Raw genomic sequence first — 20,859 nt, 5'->3', positions numbered from 1 at the left:
ATAATTCGATAACTTCTGGCATGTGAATGACAGATCTCATCATCTTCGTCTCCCTCCTGATTTGCAGTTATTTCCCAAAAACCAAGACAGGATCCAGGATATGCAAGACCTTAATTGCTGTTTTTCTCCAAGTTGACATGATAACACTTTCAGAGTTTGGGAATGTCAGCTATACAGCTATGTATTTATACTACATAAATATTCAATCAATGAATTATTGAAATAGTATAGCAAGAGCCAACTTTAGTCAAGCATCAGTAAATGGCCTCACAGACAAAAAGCCTTGAAACTAGGAGACATTTTAGAAAGAAAATTCTTAATTTTGGTGTCTGTCCTTAAATATCATAATCAAGGGAGAGCCTAGTGCCTAAGAGTTAAAGCTGTGCAAATGAATTGGTGAATTTACAAGAAATAAATCCTCTAAGATCTTCTGAATCCCTTATAAATCCTCTGCTGGAAAGCAGAATTTCCCAATAATAAGAAATTAGATTATCTGCAATATGGATTTAAGATCAAATTATTTGGGCAAAAAAGCACAGTACACCCTAAAACCAGAGCATTCCTAAGCCTTGTAGTTGCCCAATGAAATAGACACACATGTTAGGTCTTGCATCCACTGAATGTCTATGAAGGTCCTGCCAGCATCTCCAGCTCTGGAAAAGTCACAGCAGAACCTCAGAATGGGTCTCTGTGATCATCTCCTTGCACTTAGCAGAAGTTTTCAATTGGAGAAGTAAGTATAGAAATCTATGATTACAGAATTTTTAAGTGTCACCTCATTGTTAAATTTCATTGCTGAATTCATTGTTGTCTCTAGAAGCCTCATGCAGAGGCTGCACATTTGCCTGGTAGCTGTCCTGATGACCACTGTCCTGCACTCCTCCTCCACTCTCACTGGTGCTTGTCGTTCCTGTAAAATCTATGGCTCTCTTCTAAATAAGGTTCCCCTACATCACCGAGCAGTAGTTCTGGCTGGTTTAAATAAGATAATGAAGACTGTTCCCACTTCTTTTCAGTTATCTTTATCTATACCTGTAATGTTTTTAGAGTAACACTGCCTTGATGATGAGTTTTATTTTCAAATGTAATTCTTTTTCGTGTGTTATGTAATTTCTGTGCATTGAAAAGCAATACTAAAACCTTTTGAGAAAATATATGATCCTTTGTGTTCCAAAGCAGAAGAAACAACTAGCTGTAAGGACACCCAAAATCCAAAGATGAATGAACAGTTGTTGAAGGCTAGAGCAGGACTATCACCTCTACTGGCTTCTGCTCATGAAAGTAGCTGTATCCGCCTATGGAGTATTCAGGTAGCCAACTGAATGTCTTTGGGAAGGGACTGGAACATTGAGAAGATAATGCCACTAATCTTTGGAAAATTGCTCTTTAACTAATAATTGCAGCAGCAGATATTGCATCTTTCGGTTATCAGTTTCTTCCATAGACACAAATGAATTCTGCTTTAGTAATTTCAGCAGGGCATAATGGCAAGCGGAAAACAAGAAAAATTATTTAAAGTAATTATAACAAACTGACTAAATTTATGTGAAAGTCTAGAATTTAATTTTTCACCCACAACATTCACCTTCTAAAAAAAGGATGACAGGCAAGGCAGAGTGTCCTACTCTCAGAAAAGGCTAAATAGGTCTGGAAAATTTACATGTCAGCTAGCACTAGTAGGGTAACAAACGAGGAGAGAATCATATCACCTCAGATCTATAAGACTTTTCCAGGCACCATGTTACTCTAAATAAGATACACAGAGTAAATACAACAAGAAGGGAAAGTTGATTTGTAATACTGCTCATTGTGGCAGACAGTAATCATGAAAAGTCAGCCATGTAAGGCTTTAACAGGAACCCCAGCTAAAGCAAGTCATGGGAAGAATTTTTCAGAAAGTTGGTGAGGTAACTTTGCAGATGTTTTATGCAAAATAGAAAATTATGGTAAACGTATCCAAGTATAGTAGGTGTGAGCTTTGTTGGGTTTTGTTTTCTTCATAGTTGATGTATTAGTGTGCTTAGATTCATACAGGAATCTCCAAATTCATATGCCAGTGGTGTCGTAATTACATGGATGACAAAATAAGAATCTCCTTATCATTAAAACATTCTCCCTCACATCCTCCCAGTCCTGAAGAGGCAATAATGGAGAAAGTCTGCTGGTGCTAACTTGTAAAATAGAACAAGCTGGTGAAGGAGACATTATAGGCCCATTTGCATCAAAAAAAAACAACATTTCAGTAGCAAATGAGGAGCATTCTGATGTTATTCCATAGCAAATGAGGAGTAAGTGGTGAAGTAGGGGTAGGTGCAACTAGACTGACATATCTGAAGAATTAAAGAGCTTGTCCTTTCAATGACGTACAAGAGACAGCAATCCAGAAGAATACACAGCGGTCTTCATCATTTAGTAGATTTAGGAATTTAACTTCTTAGTAGGTTTCTGAAAAGATATGAGCTCAGCAATGTTGAATATATAAAATCAATGACACACAAATTCTGATGAGTTAATATTTTGAATGTAGATACTATAAGATAAATATGTGGGGGTTATTTGTTTGTTTGTTTTAGGGAAACTTGATGAAAGAACTTCTGCCATTTTCAGGACGTCCCTCAGGTCCTCTGACAGTACTGTGTACAGACATCTTCACTAAAATTCTTTTGACAGGCAGTAAAGGTGAGTAAACATGTTAGTCATTTTGTTCAGGACAGTCAGTAGGATAAGAAAATACCATGGTCTAAATGTGCCAGAAATGTGGAAACGATGATCCAAGTGCTGCCAGGTTTTCTCCATCAAAGCTATAATTAAATAATTATAAAAGTTGTTTTGTTTTATAAAAGGATAGGAAATTAAAGTTTAGTGTTATAGTGTTATCAGTAAATTGTTTTCATTAAAGACATTAAAATTTCCTTCATTCACATGCCCTGAATATACTTTCCATCTAAATTGTGATATTGATCCCAAGAGCAAAGATTACTGCTAAGAACAAGCAAAAATTTCAGTTCCATGGTAATAATACTGAATAAAAAATTGCAACTTGGGCTGTACCAAGAGCTGTGATTCAAACACTGATACAGAGTGCACAGTAATGGCTCCAGCAGTATAAACAGCTATATAGGAAAAGCACTTGTCAATGCTAGCAGCTCATTACTAGACCTTTAATTTCACATGAAGTCTGGCTTTTGTTTGGCAGAATGTTCAAAAGTTTATCTGCTGTGTGATTCTTCTTCAAATCTTTGGAATCACCCTGGCAATTTTCCATTTCAGTGTCTGTCATAATGTGTCACTTTTCTTTTAAAATACGTATTATAACTCTTTTCTGCCAGCTTTCTGCTCCTATGTGGTCAGATATTGGATGGAGCAAGAGATTTTTCCCTTTTTGTTTCAAAATTGAGCAATAATTTAATCTTTATTCTGAAAATGATGAGGAGTTTCCACTCCTCTCTTATTCAAATGAGTAAATGAGTTCAGAAAGGCAGCATGCACTGAACAGGATTTCAATTAATTGTAGAAAAGTATCCATCCTACTCCCTACTCCTTTGATACTCTCCCTTTGCCTTGTTGTGTTTGTGTCGCTGTGTATTTGCTTTTCATGCTTTCCACACTCTTCCCTTTTATCTGCAGTGCTGCTACCGATTTCCCCTCTACAGATTTTTCCTTGTTATAAAAAGGTCAGCTTCTCTGCCTGCCTCCTCCCTTGCTTGCAAATGTACAGTCCTAGAAATCAAATATGACTGGTATGAAAGTTGGAATTACACAAAATATTCCTGTCTTTTAGTAGAAATTAGAAGTAGGAGGCAACTTCATCGGGAGCGGGAGAGCCTATGTAGGAAACAGAGCTGTTGTGGGTGATAAGGAAAGTGGTTCTTTGATTTTAGTTTCACATGAGTGCACTAAAAGGTTGTAAAACATTAAGTATTCATTATGTATACAATTAATTAAACTTTGGCCATTTTACCAGGATTGAAAAACAGTGTAATCCCCAGGAAGTTCTCATACCTTGGCTGCACAATAGACAACTGTCTTGATAAGATAACTCTTGCTTTTCACTCCTAATGTAAAGAAAAAGCTTTACCGTCCATTTCAAACCTGTCCAGTTAATGACACATTGCTCACAACTTGCATAGGTGTTTCTTTGCGTATTAATGAACAGTCCATTATTTCTACTCTGAGCTTGACAATAAGATAGTTATATTCACAATAAATGAACTGAACTCTGTTCTCTTCTTCATTCTGCCCAAAATCTACTGAGAGTAAATGGCAGCAACAAGTGAAGGTGTAGCGCTAAAGAAATTTACTGGTGTTTTGCTTTCTCCTTTCTGCAACAGAGGGATATATTTTTCGCTGGAACATGGCCTCATTCTTAGAAGATTCACGAAATAAAAAAAATGTAAGGAATTATCCGTAAGACCTTCTTAACTTGAAAAGTATACCCAGACAAACAGAAAAAAAGTAATACAGAGCTCCACAGGGATAAAAATGTTTTCTGCATATAAAGATGGTGTTTTCTGCTTGAAGTAATAACTTGATGCTGTGGGGGGAAAAAAACACAAGTAAAATGGTGTTAGCATTATTTCATTATGTTCAAAGAAGGTATATTAAGAATAAATTTATCCATGTCCCCTGGGTGGTGTTTCTACCTTATGCCATTTGCAGGCTGTTTCATGAAGGGATTATTTTTTTCATCTCTTCTAATTTTCAGAAAGACATGCTGATAAATCCTCTAAGTTAGCAACCATGGTCAGGTACAGAACTACCTCAAATGTGGTTGTGTTGCCTTTTCCCCTCAGGAAATAAAGGAGGAGCTCTGCTGGAGGGCACATGCTGCTGAAGTGGTTGACTTATTTATTGAAGAGGAGAAAAATGTGGTAGTGACAGCATCCATTGATAGTTCAGTCAGGTATAAAATAACTAATACTTCCTACTCCTGTGGCAAATCAGTTGATCTATCTTCAAAGTTCCTTTTCTTGCTGCACTTTTATATAGGCTAGAACTTAAATAAAATGCACTGGGTGCATTTTCTGTTCTGCACCCAAAATAGCTGGTTTTAACGTAACACTTCTCCAGAAGGCAGATCTTTTGCAGATTTCATTTTCTTTCAGCCCTTGCTTTACTTTTACACATAGGTAATGGCTACATAATTTTTTTAATTACTTCCTGTTCTAATCCTATTTTAGCTTTCAGTATTTGTTAAATTGACATGGATCCTAAGTATGGCATCTAATCAATGTGTATGCAATTAGACCATGGAAGCTTGAAGATACTTCTTAGACAACTATAATTCCTTCTCAACTAACAAGTTACTTTGAAGGGGTTTCTCTTGGGTTTTTTGCAAGTATTAAATGCAGAAATTCTGTGTAGATCCTGCTCTGGTGGCAGACTTTACTGCAGGAACAATTCAGGATTTTGGCTCATTTACTCTTAATTTTCATAAATACAAACATGAAGTAGGTTTTTTCCTGTTTTTTTACAACAACCTTCTGAATTTTTTTCACTCTCAAATTATTTAAATTATTAAAACAATCTCACTGATGTTTTTTATGACTGGCACTCTGAACTGTAGAAAAGTGCTGCAGAATTTGATAATGTATACAATACTACCTCAATTCTGTTCCACTTCTAAAAATATCCATTTTTCTTTTCTGTCCTTTTGCACTGCTTCTACTATGTCTGTAGGGTTTGGCATGCCAGGATTGGATATTATTTTGGTTACTTTGGACAAGCCAGGAAGTTTGAATTAACAGATACCAGTCGGTTGATTTTGCCTTCTGATGTTAATGATTTTTCTGCTATAATTAAAGAGGAGAGCAAACATACAGAAAAGAAGGAGGTTCTCTATCCTCTCGTGCTGGACAGAGACAAGTAAGATCTCATACATTTACATACATGTATTATTGGGGGAACAGTTTTGAAAACAAGCTTTAAAAACACCTTTCATCTGAAAGTCAGGGAAAAAAAGTACTATTTGTTATTCAGAAAAATCTTTCTAAAGATGTTTTTTGACCCAGTATGGATAAATATTTTCCTTTTTATGACTTGGTGACAGTCAGGATTAGGTGACATTCAAGGTTTGAACTCAGTAATAGTGATGACTAGATACTTGTCTCAGCTTTTAGCCTAATTAGAGGTTGTATATAATATATGCTGTTTGTGATAACAGCCTGTTGCCTGAACAGCTTAATGTGAATTTTTTCGAGCAAAACACAAATCCTTCTAGAAGAATAAACCAAATTTAATCTTTCAGTTTAAGAAATGGTCATCTTAAACTTGCTGGGATATTATGGATACATTCACATACATGGGTAGAGGATTCACAGATCATGGCGTTGTGAAACTGGCATACATGTGTGTTCAGTAGCAGTGTTGAACTTTTCTTCTAGGTAGAATTTTTAAGGGAGATGGGATTAGTTACAAGTCCAGTCAGAGAGCCTTGGGCTGTTAGTTTAAGTACATATTTCTAGTCCTGGAACACTCTGGTTCATTAATTAGTGTATTAACCAAGTGAAGAGAAATATTGAAGAGGGCATCTTCAGAGGCAATACATGCAGTGTCTTAAGTAACAAGAGTCCAAATATTGAAAAAAAATATTTAGAACTTAAAAAGTCATGCATTGTTTAGTGGTAAGGTTTCATATACCATGTCCATTCTTAGGCTGACTTTCAAGCAAAGCAATTTGGAACAATGGAAAATCTCTTAAGTTGCTTTACTGTTACCCCATTTAATTTGGTATCCTGCTAATAATTATTATTCCAGGGAGTTCTTACTAATACAAGTAGTGTCACTGCAGTTAGAACAGTAACTCATCAATACAGAGAAGTGCTTGGCCATGTTTGAAGGACCTCTGTAGTTCCTCTGACTAGTCAGTAGCCAGTTTGAAACCTCTGGAACCAAAGATACTATCATTGAGTCAGATAACCTGAAAGAAACTTTCCACAAATTACATGCCTGTGTCAGACTATGACAACTTTTTGAGGATTCTTCAAATATTTCAGTCAAGGAGAATGGCTATCATACATTTAAACACATTAGCTAAACAAAGAGCAAAAAAATGAGAAATGCTTAACTGTGTAGAGAACTGGAGAAAAAAAGCAGCCACACTCGGTGCAATAGAAAGTTTCAGACTTATCCTTCTACAAACTTTATGTGCTGTCACCTCAAGAGTGACTTGGTTCCTCTGGATTAACTGTATCAAATATTGTAATGGAGAGCTAGCCAACCATCATCCAAAAGGCTGTCTTACTTATGGATGCTAGTCTTTGTACTGTAGGATGCAGGCAATTGTCTTGGGACAAGTCACTTATCTTTATCATGCTAGTATAATTCACTTACTGGATAACTCATACAATATTCATCACCAAGATAACATTTTAGGATCTCAATTAACAAATCATGTTACAAGTGTTATTTAAAGATATATATTCATTGAATCATAGAACCATTAAGGTTGGAAAATATTTCTAAGATCATCATGTCCAACCATTAACCAAGGACCACCATATTCACTTCTAAACCATATCCCTCAAGTGCTACATCCAGATGCCTTTTGAACACTTTCAGGAGCGGTGACTCCACCACCTCCCTGAGCAGCCTGTTCCCATGCCTGACTACCCTTTCAGCAAACAATTATTTCCTGATATCTAATCTAAACCTCCCCTGGGGGAACTTTAGACTTGTCCTGTTGTCATCTGTGAGAAGAGGCCAACCTCCACGTGGCTACAGCCTCCTTTCAGGCAGTTGTAGAGATCAATAAGATCTCCCCTGAGCTTCCTTTTCTCGAAGCTAAACAACTTCAGCTTTCCCATCTGCTCCTCATAGGACTTATCCTCTCAATCCTTCACCACTTCTGTTGCCCTTCTCTGGACTCACTCCAGTACTTCAACATTCTTCCTGAATTGAGGGGCCCAGAACTGGACACAGCACTTGAAGTGTGCCCTTACCAGTGCCGAGTATAGGAGGACAATCACCCATAGTCGTGCTGGCCACACTATTTGTATACCACAGATTGAATATCCCAGAATATTCTGAGTTGGAAGGGGACCCACAAGGATCATCAAGTCCAATCCTTAAATGAATGATCTGTACAGGTCATACGATGCCAAAGCCCACAGCTTTAGCATTATGAGCACAATGCTTCAGCCAGCTGAGCTAGTGACTATTGTGCCATTGTCCTTCTTGGCCATCTGGGCACAGCTGGCTCATGTTCAGCCACTGTGGGTCAGCACCTCCAGTGGCAACTTTCCAGCCACTGTGCCCCAGCCTGCAGCACTATCAGGGGTTCTTGTGACCAAGGGCAAGACCTGGCACCTGGCCTTGTTGAACCTCATACCACTGGCCTTGGTCCCTTAGTTCAGCCTGTCCAGGTCTCTCTGCAAAGGTTTCCCGCTGTGATCTCCAAACATACTGAGGGTGCACTCAATCTCCTCCTCCAGATCATTAATAAAGATATTAAACAGAACTGCGCCCCTCAGTAAGCCCTGGAGAACACCACTTGTGCTCTCTGGAATACAAATCACTAAACTCCAGCTGGTGTGCCAGCTGGATTTAACTCCATTCATCACCACTCTCTGGGCCTGGCCATCCAGTCATTTTTTATCTAGCAAACAGTGCACCTGGCCACACCATGACCAGCTAGCTTCTCCAGGAGAAAGCTGGGGGAGAATATTCCCCAAATGTGAAAGCACTTAAAAAGGCACAAACCCACCTGAGCAGCATAGGTGCTTACAGTTTAAACAAGCATCTCAGAAGATAGATTGAAAAATGCCAGGAGGTAAATAGAGCCACATAGAAGAATGGTCTCAGTTTCTCCCTGTAGTTCCTTAGGTTGTGCGACCTGACTTACTTTTCTGATTATAAAGGCAACTGTTAATCTGTGCTAGCAGTAAATCCAGATAATTTCTTCTCATGACTAAATTTGGAAACCAGGCATATGAGCAGAGGACACTTTTGTTATGAAAGTCACATTCAGGTGTTCAAGTCAAAACTTAAAGAAATGCTGAAAAGCCATTACCAGAGAGTTAGCACATGACTCTTGTAAATGGTGTTTATATTAAGATTTCCTGCCTTCTACAGGTGACAGCCATACCTGGATTGGCAAAATATTAGTGAAGCACTCCATGACACCTATGAAGGTCCTAATATAAATTATATTTTGAAGATATATGAAATCACATATACTTCAAAATAATTTCATTTTGGAGCCTAGTTCAAAATAATTTCATTTTGGCATCATATATGAATATTGTGTTAATAACTGTCATTTTGATAGGAACTTCAAATTTTTTCTGTCTTGTACGTACAGGTTGAAGTCACTGACTGGATCACCTTCAGATTTAGAAAAGGCTGGACATGAGGAAGCAGTTCATGGCTTCAAGTTTTTCAGAGCTCTGGCTCCTGAAAAGGTAGCTAATGTATATGACAAATTTATGTTCTGTGCCAGGTATATATAGTAAATAAAATTGTATTTTTTATTTTTAAATTATCCATAAATAACCCTGCATATCTTTCTTATTCAATGGACAAGCTAGACAAAAATGCAAAAACAGAGGGCTCTAAGAAATCTCTGTGGTTTTCATTCTCATTTTTCACATTTCCGAATTTCAGTTTAGAAGGTAGTACAAACTGATTAACTGTTTTAAACATATAAAAGAAACCCTAAAATCTTCCTCTGCTTCAACAGAAAACCTAAATATCTTAAGTTTACTCTAAAGATGTGTGAAAATACTAGAATAACAGTGAATTCCTGGTTGCATTCAATAGTTCTTTCAGGGTTCCTATGAAATCAGAAGTCAGGAGAGTTAGATTTCATTGCATATACTTTCTACAACTCTAATTGAATATCAGTGGAGCTCTTCCATCTTTACTTGGCTTTAACCTTAAAAGTCATGGGAATATAAAATTTCTCTTGCAGTTGTAGTAAGAATGTCTTGATTACCTTTTGTCTTCAGCTACTAATGCACTGACTTTGGCTTCCCTTGGTCAGCTCCAACATTTGGAAACTTTTGAGTTTGTAAGCAAAGAGGCTGGTGCAGTATTTGGGTTACTTCCTATCTATGAGGTAAGCAAAAGTGTTTTCTACCTTTTATTGTGTTGTTCATACCTCAGAAGCCATTAGCACTTGTACTTTATTACAGTGACATGCTCTGACATTCCACTGTTAATTGTCTGCTTCTCAATTTAATTTTCTAACATGATTTGCATTACTACTTATCCAACTCCAACTCCAACTTTGGTGGAAGCTTGAGCATCCAATTGAAGTGAGCATGCCAAACAGTGAGTATTGCAGATGCTTACTCCTCCTGTTCAACCTCATGTCAGTAATGTTTTGCTCAGACTGGATTCTTTTAACCAGCCCCAAACCTATTGATTCCCATCCGTCCAAAGATTTGAGTAATTTAAGGTAGTACTATTTTATGGGTATTAATGATCTGATCTATTGCAATCTGACTGGCAAAGCTTCTTAGGTTTTTCTTTTATGGAGCAAGATCAGAATATTCCACAGACTTATCTATCCCACATATCATAGGATGAAATTAATCACCCTTAGCAAAGGTGTTGACCCCTTTCTGTAGAGGGTATCTAGAGAACTGACGTGGATCATAATTAGATCCTACATGACCAGTTAGGTGGGATTAATAGGATACTTTGCATTCCAGCTCTGTATTCCAATACATATGACCTAATCCTTGTACATGCAGCATTACAACGTGTCAGAAAAAACTCAGGAGCACAGTGTTCAAATGATTGGCACATATGCTACTTTTCTGACCATTAATGTACTTTGGAAATCTGTGTTTCATTTTCTGCCTGAAAAAGAAAATAAAATACTCTGAAGCCAAGGGCACTGCAATGGATTTAAAACAAAATGAAATCAGACTTTTTCTGTAAGCTATGTGCACCAAAATATAATTTTTGTCTGTGCTGTTACAAAATGCTATCAATCTGGTCTATTGACCTTAGTATGTTAATTAGTTCTTGAAATTTTTTAAAGGTCTTCAAAGGATCAAAGCTGAGAAGACCGGTCACAAGGGACGGGAAAAGTATCCAGATTCCATTGAAGACTTGAGTCAAGACAAATAAATGTAGTTTCACTTCTTCATTTAAGTGGATTAGCAGATTTCTTTTGTTATTTTTCTTTCTCTGCTTTTCAATTAAGTTTAAATCTATTTCATTATTAAGTAAAACATATAGAAAACACACCTTTACTTCTATTCCAATCCTTCATGCAAAGGATAAATTCTAATAAAGCCAGTGTATGATTATAATTAGATATTGAAGAGCCCATTTGACTTAATGTATATTTGCTGACAGTTATAATATATGTCAAAACCACTGATTTCCTCTCTGCTTCAATTTGTCCGGTTTGAACTTCTGAATATTGAATATTACACTGCTTTTTTTTCTTGCCAGATTAATCATAAGGTCAACAAAGAGTTAATATGCCCTGCTGTTTCTGCCTGTTTGTGCGGTGGCTCCCTGCCACGGCCTCGGGCAGATGGGATGAGCCTCTGGCACTGCCTGTGTGAGGCCGGGTGGCCACCACGAGAGAGGCACCCCAGGGAACGGCATCCATCGCCCTGGTGGTGCCGAGTGCTGCGGCGTGGGTGAGCAGCTTCCGTAGCTCCGCACGCTGAGAGCAGGTGAAGGGATGAGACAAGGATACTTTCTGCCAGCCCAAAGAGTCTTTATTTTCCCCAGGTGGGGCAAGAACAAAGGTGCTCTCTGAGTGGGTGCAGGAACAAATGCCAAAGAAATCAAAAATTACAGCAGCTTAAGTAGGAGGTGGGCGGACAGGGGTGCAAACCTGTTTCGCCCGATGGAGATAAACCAGAGAGGGATAACACCAGTTACAACAACCTGTGATAATGTAACGGGGTAGGCACAAGGTCAGGGGACAAATAGAAAAGCTAAACTGGGGTGATTGATACACAATTTTCTGGAAGAAACTGGGGGTGGTTACAGGATTGACAGCCAAAAGGGTACAAACAAACTCGGATTGATGGAACCAAATAAGGAAAAAACAGGGAGAGGTGAGAAGATTGACAGGTAACTGGGAAGCCAAGTGGCAGGAACTTTTGGATCAAACCAACTGTGAGGGGACAAATGGGGGAGCATAAAGGCTAACTAACATTAATAAAACAAACTGACTAAATCAAACCACACCGCAACATGTTTGCTTCTTGCTTATGCTTTCAAAGAGTGTATTCATCTTCTAAGCCAGAAAAGTGCCTTCTGAACTCATATTCAATTAATTATCCATTATGATTCCACAAATTTTTTCTTGCATTTCAGCATTTCAGGACAATGTCATAACATTGCCATAACATCAGAGCAGAAAATACATTTTCATCCTTTGGCTAAGCATACAAATGGTGCCAAGTGTCTCACCTTAGTGAGAAAAAAGGTAATTGCATATAATAATGCATATAACTAGTGATATTATTACCTATTATTTTGGAGAAAATATAAGGTTTTCTATATCACTGGTATTGAATGGTGTTTGACCTGCTGGTTTTCTTGAAAAGACATTCGTTTCATTAACTGAATATACAAAATGACTTGCAATTATTTACCTGCCTTCGACTTGTTATAAGGCTAGATGGATTTAAGGGTAGCTGCAAAAGATCATGTGGGAGTATATTTAAAATCCTTATTATCAGCTGTACCAGATCTGGCAGGGATCAATGTAATTTTCTTGATAGCAGCTGGATCCAGAATTAGTAAATAAAACAGTGCTGGTAACACACCAGTGTTTTGCCTATTGCTGAGCAATGCCAGCATAACAAGAAGGTGCTTTTTTCCCCACAGCCAGTGAGTAAGCTGGGAAAGGACACAGCTGGGACAGCACATACCATATAACATCCTCATGGAATGGGGAGGGAACAAAGATGTTCATGGTTATAGTGTTTGTCTTCCCAAATTGTCTTTCCAATATGTCTGCTGAGGCCCTGTTTCCCAAGAAGTGGTTAAACGAACATCTGCCTGCTGGTGGTAAGCTGGTTCTTGTTTTGCTGTGCTTGCACATGCAGCTTTGCTTCACCTATTAAGCTGTCTTCATTGTGGCCCAAGAATTTTCTCACTTTTGCTCTTCCACATCTCTTCCCCATCCCACTAGGACAAGTGAGGAAGCAAGCAAGAAACTGGGCAGGCACTTGGTGTCTGCAGAGTCAGCCCACCACATTAGCCAATCTTGTGATCAAAACTAAAATCAGACTTGTCTGACAAACCAAGTGGCACCAAATAAAGTGTGATCTGTCATTTACTGCTTGTATTCACTTCATCTGACCCATGATTTAGCAGTTAGCATATGAAAGGTAACATTCTTGCAATTCTGAGTCCTATATAATTTTGAAATCTACATAAAGTCTTTTTCAGTTACCTGAAAATTGCCTATTCTTCAAATATTATTGTATGTGCACAGTTCAAGTGAAATCCTTACCCATTTATTTTAATGCTCGTATGTGTTATGTTTTAGCATACATAATATAATATTTTCTCTTTGGCATTGTCCCTACTAACAGGCGTAAATTATTTTACTGTGGTTGCAAGATGCAGATATCCCACTTCTCTTCTGTTCATTAACTGACTACTTACTTCCTCAAAACTGACTATTTACTCAATATTTCTTTTTACCAAACTTTTATCAGTGCTAGTATTTAATATGTTCTTAATTTTCAAATTATACCCTTTTCAGTCTTGCTTCCTTTTCCCTTCAGTTTTCTTTATTAATTGCTTGTGTTTTCTAGGAGTTGACTTGTAGTCATGGCTGTTCATGCCACTATACTCTCCACTGTACAGAAACTATCCATAATGTAGTACTATTGCCAGTAAAAATCAAGTGTTTATGGCAAGTGAAATAATGGACAAGCTCTCAGGAGAGAAAGGAGGGAATCATGCTATAAAGAAAACTGTCAAAAATGCATTATATGTGTGTGCTATCTTTATCAGCCTTCCATCCACTCACTATCTTACTGTTATGCTATTTAAAGTGTGACCAAGTTAGAGTGCTGTAAGTGCTATCAGATCTTTTTTTCATGATTCATTATATTAAAAAAAAACTGGGGTAGATCAGGCTGCATGTCTTTGCTCAGCACTACCGTTTACTTTCAAACCCTAGGCCTTTATAAGCACCAAATAGAAACTGGTCCTGGCCCCAACCATTTTATACAATGATCTTATCCAACTGTCTTTCTTAAGTGTCAATAGAAAAGCAGAGACATTTAATTTCTTTGAACAGATAATCCACTAAGGCATTGCACAGAATTTATTAGAAGATTAGTTGTTTATCAGAGGATAAGACTGGAAAAGAAATTAAGCACAGGCAAGTGATGCTTGCACCCACTCATCTTCTATCAGTCTTTTCAATGCTGGGTCTAGTACAAAGGTGTGTGTTAATGGATTTGTTGGTATTAACTGTGGATTTCCTCTATCTTGATGCAGGATGGTTTCCTTCTACCAGCATCCACAGTTATATCGCACTTAAATGTTCCAGGTGAATGAGTTGTTTGATTGTTCCAGATCACTACTCTATTAAGAAAAGGCATCTTAACAGGACAGCCTCTTTCAGCATGGCAGAAGTTTGTGCTTCTGCTGGCTGCAGTAGTTAGTTTGCCAGAATTTCATTACAGCCCTTGCCAGTGCTTTACAAAATCTGTGACGCTCTTCAGCTGCCCTCACCCACTGGGGCAGTTCAAGCTGAATGGCATCAATGGTGCCAGAACTACGGGAACCAAAAGTCTTTGTTATGTACCCGCCACTATAATAGCTTCCATTATTTGGGCTAGGATTGGATGGAGAAGGCACACAAACGTAACTCTTATTTTGTCCTTCAATATATTTACCCAAACTTCTGTTCCCCGCAATCAAAGTCTCAGAAGACACATTGACCAGCTGACTGGCCAGATGGCTTATTGAGGAATTCGATGCAGAAAATACACCTGTGTTAAGGGAAGTTTTTGAAAGTGTGTAACCTAGTTCTATCCACCTTTCAGGATGTGCTTGTCCATGGATATCCAGAATTAGGCCCCCTGACATCTGTGATTTTGCAGTGGTCAAAAATCCCATATAGTCCTCCCAGGCCTGTTCTGCTTGGGGAATTCCAAAGGAGGCTTCTTCCTTTTCCCTGTTAGCATCCATCTTGAACCTCTGTAGGTGGTTTATGATGATATGTGGGAAGAAACCATCAGTAATTTTGTTGATTTCTTCAGCAAGAGCCTGAGCCACCTCTATAGTATACCTGTCTTGGTTGGTAGACACTTTGCATTTCATAGCATTTTGACTACTTCCAGGAGGACAGACATGAGAGAAAATACAAGAGGATGTCATTGCATTCCAACAGGCAGCCTCTCGATCAGGGATGTCTTTAGGTTCCATTGATCCACCATGCGGGACAGAGAGAATGAGGTTCATGTTGCCCACTTGATATTCTGTGAAATTATTATGACCAAATATAACATCTTTGGTGACAGTGACTTTCAAAAGCAAAGGTAAAATGGAAAGGAGGAATAAATACATGTTTTTCATTTGCTGCTGGAAGACTCAGCAATATAGAATATATCAGTACCTACAAAAAAGCAAAAAACAGACTCTAGATTACTTTCAGTTGGGAACACATGACACTGTTCAGCTGCTACTGGCATAATTAGTTAATGATTAACCTATTTTAGTTCTATTCCATGTAGCACAAAGGAGAACACTTATATGAGAAACAGAAATTAACAGGGCACTTAGTATGGCTCGATGTAACAGATGCAAGGGAAATGTCCCAGAAAGCACAAACAGTATTTGATCACCCTATCTGATTCCAGAGAATTATCCCAGCAAAATATCTGATTTTTTTTTTTTTTTTGCATCAAAGCCTCTCTTTTTTCATCTCTGAAATGTAAGAAAATTCTAACAGAATTTGATAAAACATCTGTATGACATTAACCTGTGTGAAATAGCTTTGTATTATCAATGTGGTTATAGAGGCTATGTCAGATCAGACCAGCACTTGTGTGACCAGGCTTGTGTAAAATAATCAGACTGATAAAAGTTGAGTGCTACCAAGCTCTGTCTTAATTATGCTCCAGACTGGGTTACTTTAAAACCTTTATAGACAGTCTATAAGGTATAGATAGGTACCCTGGAGTGCATTAAGTAGTGACTCTGTTCTCTTTAGTTTGCAAGTCTCCATTCTGTTTAAGTGAACTAAAATACTTTAAAGCCCTCACTAATGATGCCAGTTTTTGGAAAGCTGGAATTTAACAAGATGCTGGCAGGTTTTTCTGTTTTGAAGATATGTCTAGCAAGATCAGCATCTTGAGTGTAACTGTATGTGGTGGCTGTAACATGAACCAGTAAAGTCAGTGAAATCAGAATAAAAATGGATACTTTTCACTTCCAGGAGTGAAAAACCTAATCAGTAAAGGCCAGATGAGTATATAGACACATGTATTTGCAGATGACTCAGGGTACCCTGTTGTCTGGTCCCAGCCCTATCATTACAGCACCTGAGGAAATACAGAAGACAAGAGGAGAGACAAAGGTGAGAGAGAGAAAGAAAGAAGATCAGCACAAATCGATCCCCAACTTCTGGCCTGGGACTATGTATGAGAGCAGCCAGTAATACTGAGAAGGCAGTGGGCACTGTGGAAGCACCTGCCATCAGCTGCCTACTCTAAGAAAGGGAGAGGGAAACGTCACCCAAATAATGCAGTAAAATATTATTTTCCTGCTATGAGGGAGTACTGCTGGATTTTTAGAGACAATCTCTCCTGCCAACTGCACTCTGAGGAACCTGTACCTGAAAAATAAACATCTATCTTCTGCTCTACTGTCTGGGCTGAAAGTCCCATAAAAGTCTGTGAGCTGGAATCGGATATCTGAGAATCTCAGCTACAGTTTTCCTGTTTATGCCAAAATATTTTTTTGATTCATTTTAAGCTTTCATTTAAAAGCTTCTTTTAGTTGAGCTACTGGCTTAAAAAAAGATTTTATCCAAGGCCCATATGGTCCATGCTTCCGTAGACTTCCCTGAAACACAGACATTCACCTGCTAGAAACACTTAGGAAAGGAATGCTTTCAAACATTATTCAAAATCCCTTTTCTCAGAAAAATAGACTACACATGCAGAGTAAGTATGGGAATAGCTTACCTGAGGTGCAGGGGAGTTCAGCACCAAGTTAAATAAGTTGACAGCAACAGCTCCCCAGAGGCTGCTCACCTGCCCCAGAAGGACTCACTCGGCTTTCTTGTCTCAGGCTCTCTTTCAAATACGATGACACAGCCGTTCCTTTCCCACAGCATGCCACGCTGTTTGTTGTTCTCGGCAGCAGTTCTCTTGTCTTTTTGCAATTTCTTGTTAATTATTGAATCAAGCTGTTAATGCTAGTAGATCATGCCTTAATGATAGATATATGGAGAGCTCTATAATTCCCAAACTGAAACATGGCACAGCTCATGTTCTAGACAGACTTGGAGAGTCTGGCGGTACCTGTGTTATTGTAAAGTAAAAAAAAACAAAACAAAACAAAAAACAAAAACAAAAAAAAAAAAAAACAACCAAAAAAAAACCCACAAACCCAAAAAAAACCCAAAAAACACCAAAACCAAAACAAGAGTAATTTAAAGTGGTATTAGTGACTGCAGGACTAGTTTGAAGATCTACTTACAAATTAAGAGAGTTTTTCCTGTCTCTGTGCCTCGGAAAGCGAAACTGAACTGCGCTTTGCACTCGGCTGCAGCTGAGGCTGTGTGCCAGGAAGCCTCTGGGGGCCAGGCTGAGCCATGCTGAGTCAGAGACTTCAGCAGCACCCGGATGTATGATTTCACATTGACAGATCACAAGGGAAAAAATATGCACTACTGAGATACTAGTGTTTAGTATGCTTTTGTTCTCTATACTGACATTATGTTTCCAGAGCTAAAAATCTTGCCACACAAGGGGCAGAGCGTAGCACAAGTGCCACACAAGTGTAGCACAACCCAACTTAAGACAAGTTCAGAATAGCTACTAAGTTAACATAATCAGCAGATACCCGTAACAAAACTATGTCTTCTTAGCGAAGCTAAAAAAAGCTGTGAAAATATATAGTCCAATAATAGATATTTCAACAATAGATAAATGGTGTGGTGAATATAAAGCTGCCACCTATCAGAGAAAAATCAAATTTATTTTCTAAGAAATTGATTAAATAGTCCAACTAACTTCCAAAAAAACTTTTTGAGATAAAAGTGATCGACTTCTTAAGCAGTGAAAACAATACAGTAGCAGTAATAAGAAATTCACTGAAGTTTTGGAAAAATTATTGTAAACCAGACAGTCTATTAATATCACAAGGCTGATGGTCTGATTGTGAGCTTCAGCAAAGTGCTGGTTTTCTTTCTGAGGATTTTCATCTTCTGCAAGAAGACACTTTCAGCTGTGCCAGACACTGCACAGAAGGAAGTTTAGTAAAAATCTGGAGGATGTCCTTGCCCATTGTAGCGGGCACAAATTTAATTTTGCTTTACTTGTCTGTGTAAAGGTTAGATGTTTACATCAGTGATCCCATTCCCTCTCTTTAGGAGAGCTGTGTTGAGAAAGAAGCATTTCTAGAGGTACTTCAGTGTTTTTATCTTGGGCACCTATCTCCAATTTCTATTAGGGATCAACAGGGCTATACTCTATACTTCCTTTTTATTACATGAAAGAAAACAGTTGCAAAGAAAACACAATGTTTCTGCTATACTTCCTACTTCAAGATCTCTTTAAAATGTATTCTGCCAGTCACTATTACAAAACTGCTCAAGGAAAGAGAAAAACACACAGCAGAGATTTGGCATAATAATTTATAGTCTTACCAGTTTTCCTGATACAGGAGCTTCTTGTGAAAGAAAATAATTCTCTCTATTACTACAAGTCTTGTAACTAACCATAATGCAGTGCTGCTTTCCTGTTTCATCTGGTACCTATGGGAAATAAAACTGCAATACTGTGATATTCTTCAAAGGAATAACCCACCAAAATGTCACCATCTGACTACTTTCTTCCAGGAGACACTGTTGAACTGAAAGATTGGTATCTTTAACCAGGTTTAAGTCAAGATAGCTCTACTGAAACCAACAAAGCCTTTGACTCATGGTATCAAGCTTGTATTTTATGGAAGACCTCACAAGGGTGGATCACACTGGTTCATACATGGCTGAAGATATTTGTAATAAACTGAATGTTAAGGCATGTTGTGCTAACTGTTCAATTCCAAAGTATTTATCTTTTCAGGTGAAGGAATTGAAAAGGAAAACCTGAGCTGGGCAAGAGTTCTGTAGCTCTGGCTTCTTTCAAGGCAAGTTATTTGGCTCCAGTGCTTCTGACTTTGAGGTTCACCTTAGGACTATTTTAAACTATTTTTAATTTACAGAAAATAGTCAAAAGTATTTTTAATTGAATTACATGTAAGATTTTTAATTTATGTACCAATGATATTGGTAGATTACATTGTCCACTCTGATTACTTATCTTCCCATGAGCACAGCAGTTTGATAGAAGAAGAAATATCAGAAGTGATAAAAGAACATATTTTTAAAATAAGATAACCTAATCCAAATGGATTCTAACTGCAATTGGATTTAAAACTTGGGGAGTGTGTAATATATAGTCAGAATCATGGAGTGAAAAAAGAATTCACAAAGCAGAATTCAATTGATATTTTCAACATCAAAACATCTTATGCTATCACTGTGGCCAAGTTATTTCTATGCATTTCTTAGCTGAGAAATTGTAATTCAGATATGCTCTTTCCAGAATGCATTGAATTTAAACTTTGCTGTCCACTGGAAACATTGCTTTTTACACTGCTGACTGAGTCATCCATGTCACCGAGTCAAAGTATCTAAGAACTGTACAGGTTTCTAAATGGCATGTAGAAAAAGAAACTTCTATCTGTAATTGGCCTACATTTATATCTTACTGCAATTTTTGCTTTTATTTATGGAAATTTATGTTTTTATTTACTTCGGCCATCCGTTCTTACATTAATCCCGGGGTTTCAGCGCTGTAGCAATAACATCTGTCCCCGCTGCATCCTTGGCAGGCAGTGACCCACCTCAGCCCCTCCCTTCCCTCCCTCTCACCGCGTTGGCTGCAGTCCATTGTCCTGTTAAAACTCTGCGGGGACTTTTGATTTATGCGTATGTAATATTTAATTTAGCATAAATTCGTGCTCAGGACTAAAAAATACAGTGTCCTTTTTAATGAAACCAAGTGACGGGAAAGAGCAACATACACAGGATTAATTTCTGCCTCAAAGGATGGTTATTCTGAAACATTACTCTGTCTAGAAGATATGCCTTGAACGATAAGATGAATATTCGTCGCCAGAACAAAATATTCGAAGAGATTACCGTCTAACAGGATTTCAGCAATGAGTATTGCGGGGAAACCTCCTTTTAGAAGCATCACGAGAGAAGAAGATGCATGAATATGTGAAAAAGGACAAGAGGAAACAGGAAGATCCCCCCAGAATCCCACCAAGTCTGGAAACAATATCAAAGAGAAATCGGTACCCAGTGAGCCGCCAGGGTACGGTGCTGCAGTAGCCCGGACCCAGTTCACGCAGCACCGATCGCCTGGCTCGGCGCTGGTCTGCTTGCGGCTTTTCCAATTTTGCTCTGACTCGATTTAAAAACCCCTTTGATTATTAAATCCACCGATTCGTTTATCACGCGCGTTTAACGTTTACAGACGCCGCGCTCCGCGCGGGACGCCCTCGGGCACGCGCGCGGCACCCTGGGCATCGCTTCGCCGCGCGTGCGCGGGGCGGGGCCACGGCGCCGAGCGCGCGCTGCTCGAAAGCGCCGCGCGGCCGACGAGCCGCGCCTGAGCTCGGCCGGCCGGGCCG

At 38.5% G+C, this 20,859-nt stretch overlaps 1 protein-coding gene and 1 long non-coding RNA gene across 22 annotated transcripts in view; one reads left to right on the top strand and one right to left on the bottom strand.

The window, feature by feature from the left end:
* Positions 1–14,102, top strand: part of WDR64 (WD repeat domain 64) — a 66,882-nt gene extending 52,780 nt beyond the window's left edge. For 10 of the 16 annotated variants that reach the window (XM_085575396.1, XM_085575402.1, XM_085575395.1 and 7 more), the window contains 8 exons: positions 1,177–1,310; positions 2,574–2,679; positions 4,332–4,393; positions 4,794–4,903; positions 5,680–5,865; positions 9,302–9,401; positions 9,983–10,057; positions 10,239–14,102. In XM_085575396.1, the coding sequence (XP_085431522.1) occupies positions 1,177–1,310; positions 2,574–2,679; positions 4,332–4,393; positions 4,794–4,903; positions 5,680–5,865; positions 9,302–9,401; positions 9,983–10,057; positions 10,239–10,403 (938 nt within the window). In that variant the 3' untranslated portion in view covers positions 10,404–14,102. The remainder of the gene's footprint in view (positions 1–1,176; positions 1,311–2,573; positions 2,680–4,331; positions 4,394–4,793; positions 4,904–5,679; positions 5,866–9,301; positions 9,402–9,982; positions 10,058–10,238) is intronic. The other 6 variants (XM_085575405.1, XM_077781790.2, XM_085575407.1 and 3 more) reach the window with 6 other exon arrangements.
* Positions 14,103–14,248: 146 nt separating this feature from the next.
* On the bottom strand, positions 14,249–20,758 carry LOC146767928 (uncharacterized). Of its 6 annotated transcripts, XR_014953817.1 has the most exons (4): positions 20,525–20,750; positions 18,824–18,931; positions 17,136–17,474; positions 14,249–15,562 (listed from the first exon to the last, which is right to left on the bottom strand). It is a non-coding gene; the product is annotated as an uncharacterized LOC146767928 (long non-coding RNA). The 6 variants fall into 6 exon arrangements; XR_014953814.1 differs by having other exon boundaries at positions 14,249–17,474; positions 20,363–20,758; XR_014953815.1 differs by having other exon boundaries at positions 14,249–17,474; positions 20,525–20,758.
* Positions 20,759–20,859: the final 101 nt, after the last annotated feature.

Source organism: Lonchura striata, chromosome 3, assembly GCF_050655825.1.
Source record: "Lonchura striata isolate lonStrDom1 chromosome 3, ASM5065582v1, whole genome shotgun sequence".
Classification (NCBI taxonomy): domain Eukaryota; kingdom Metazoa; phylum Chordata; class Aves; order Passeriformes; family Estrildidae; genus Lonchura; species Lonchura striata.
The sequence above is the reverse complement of the archived record's forward strand: the minus strand, read 5'-3'. Positions and strand labels throughout refer to the sequence as shown.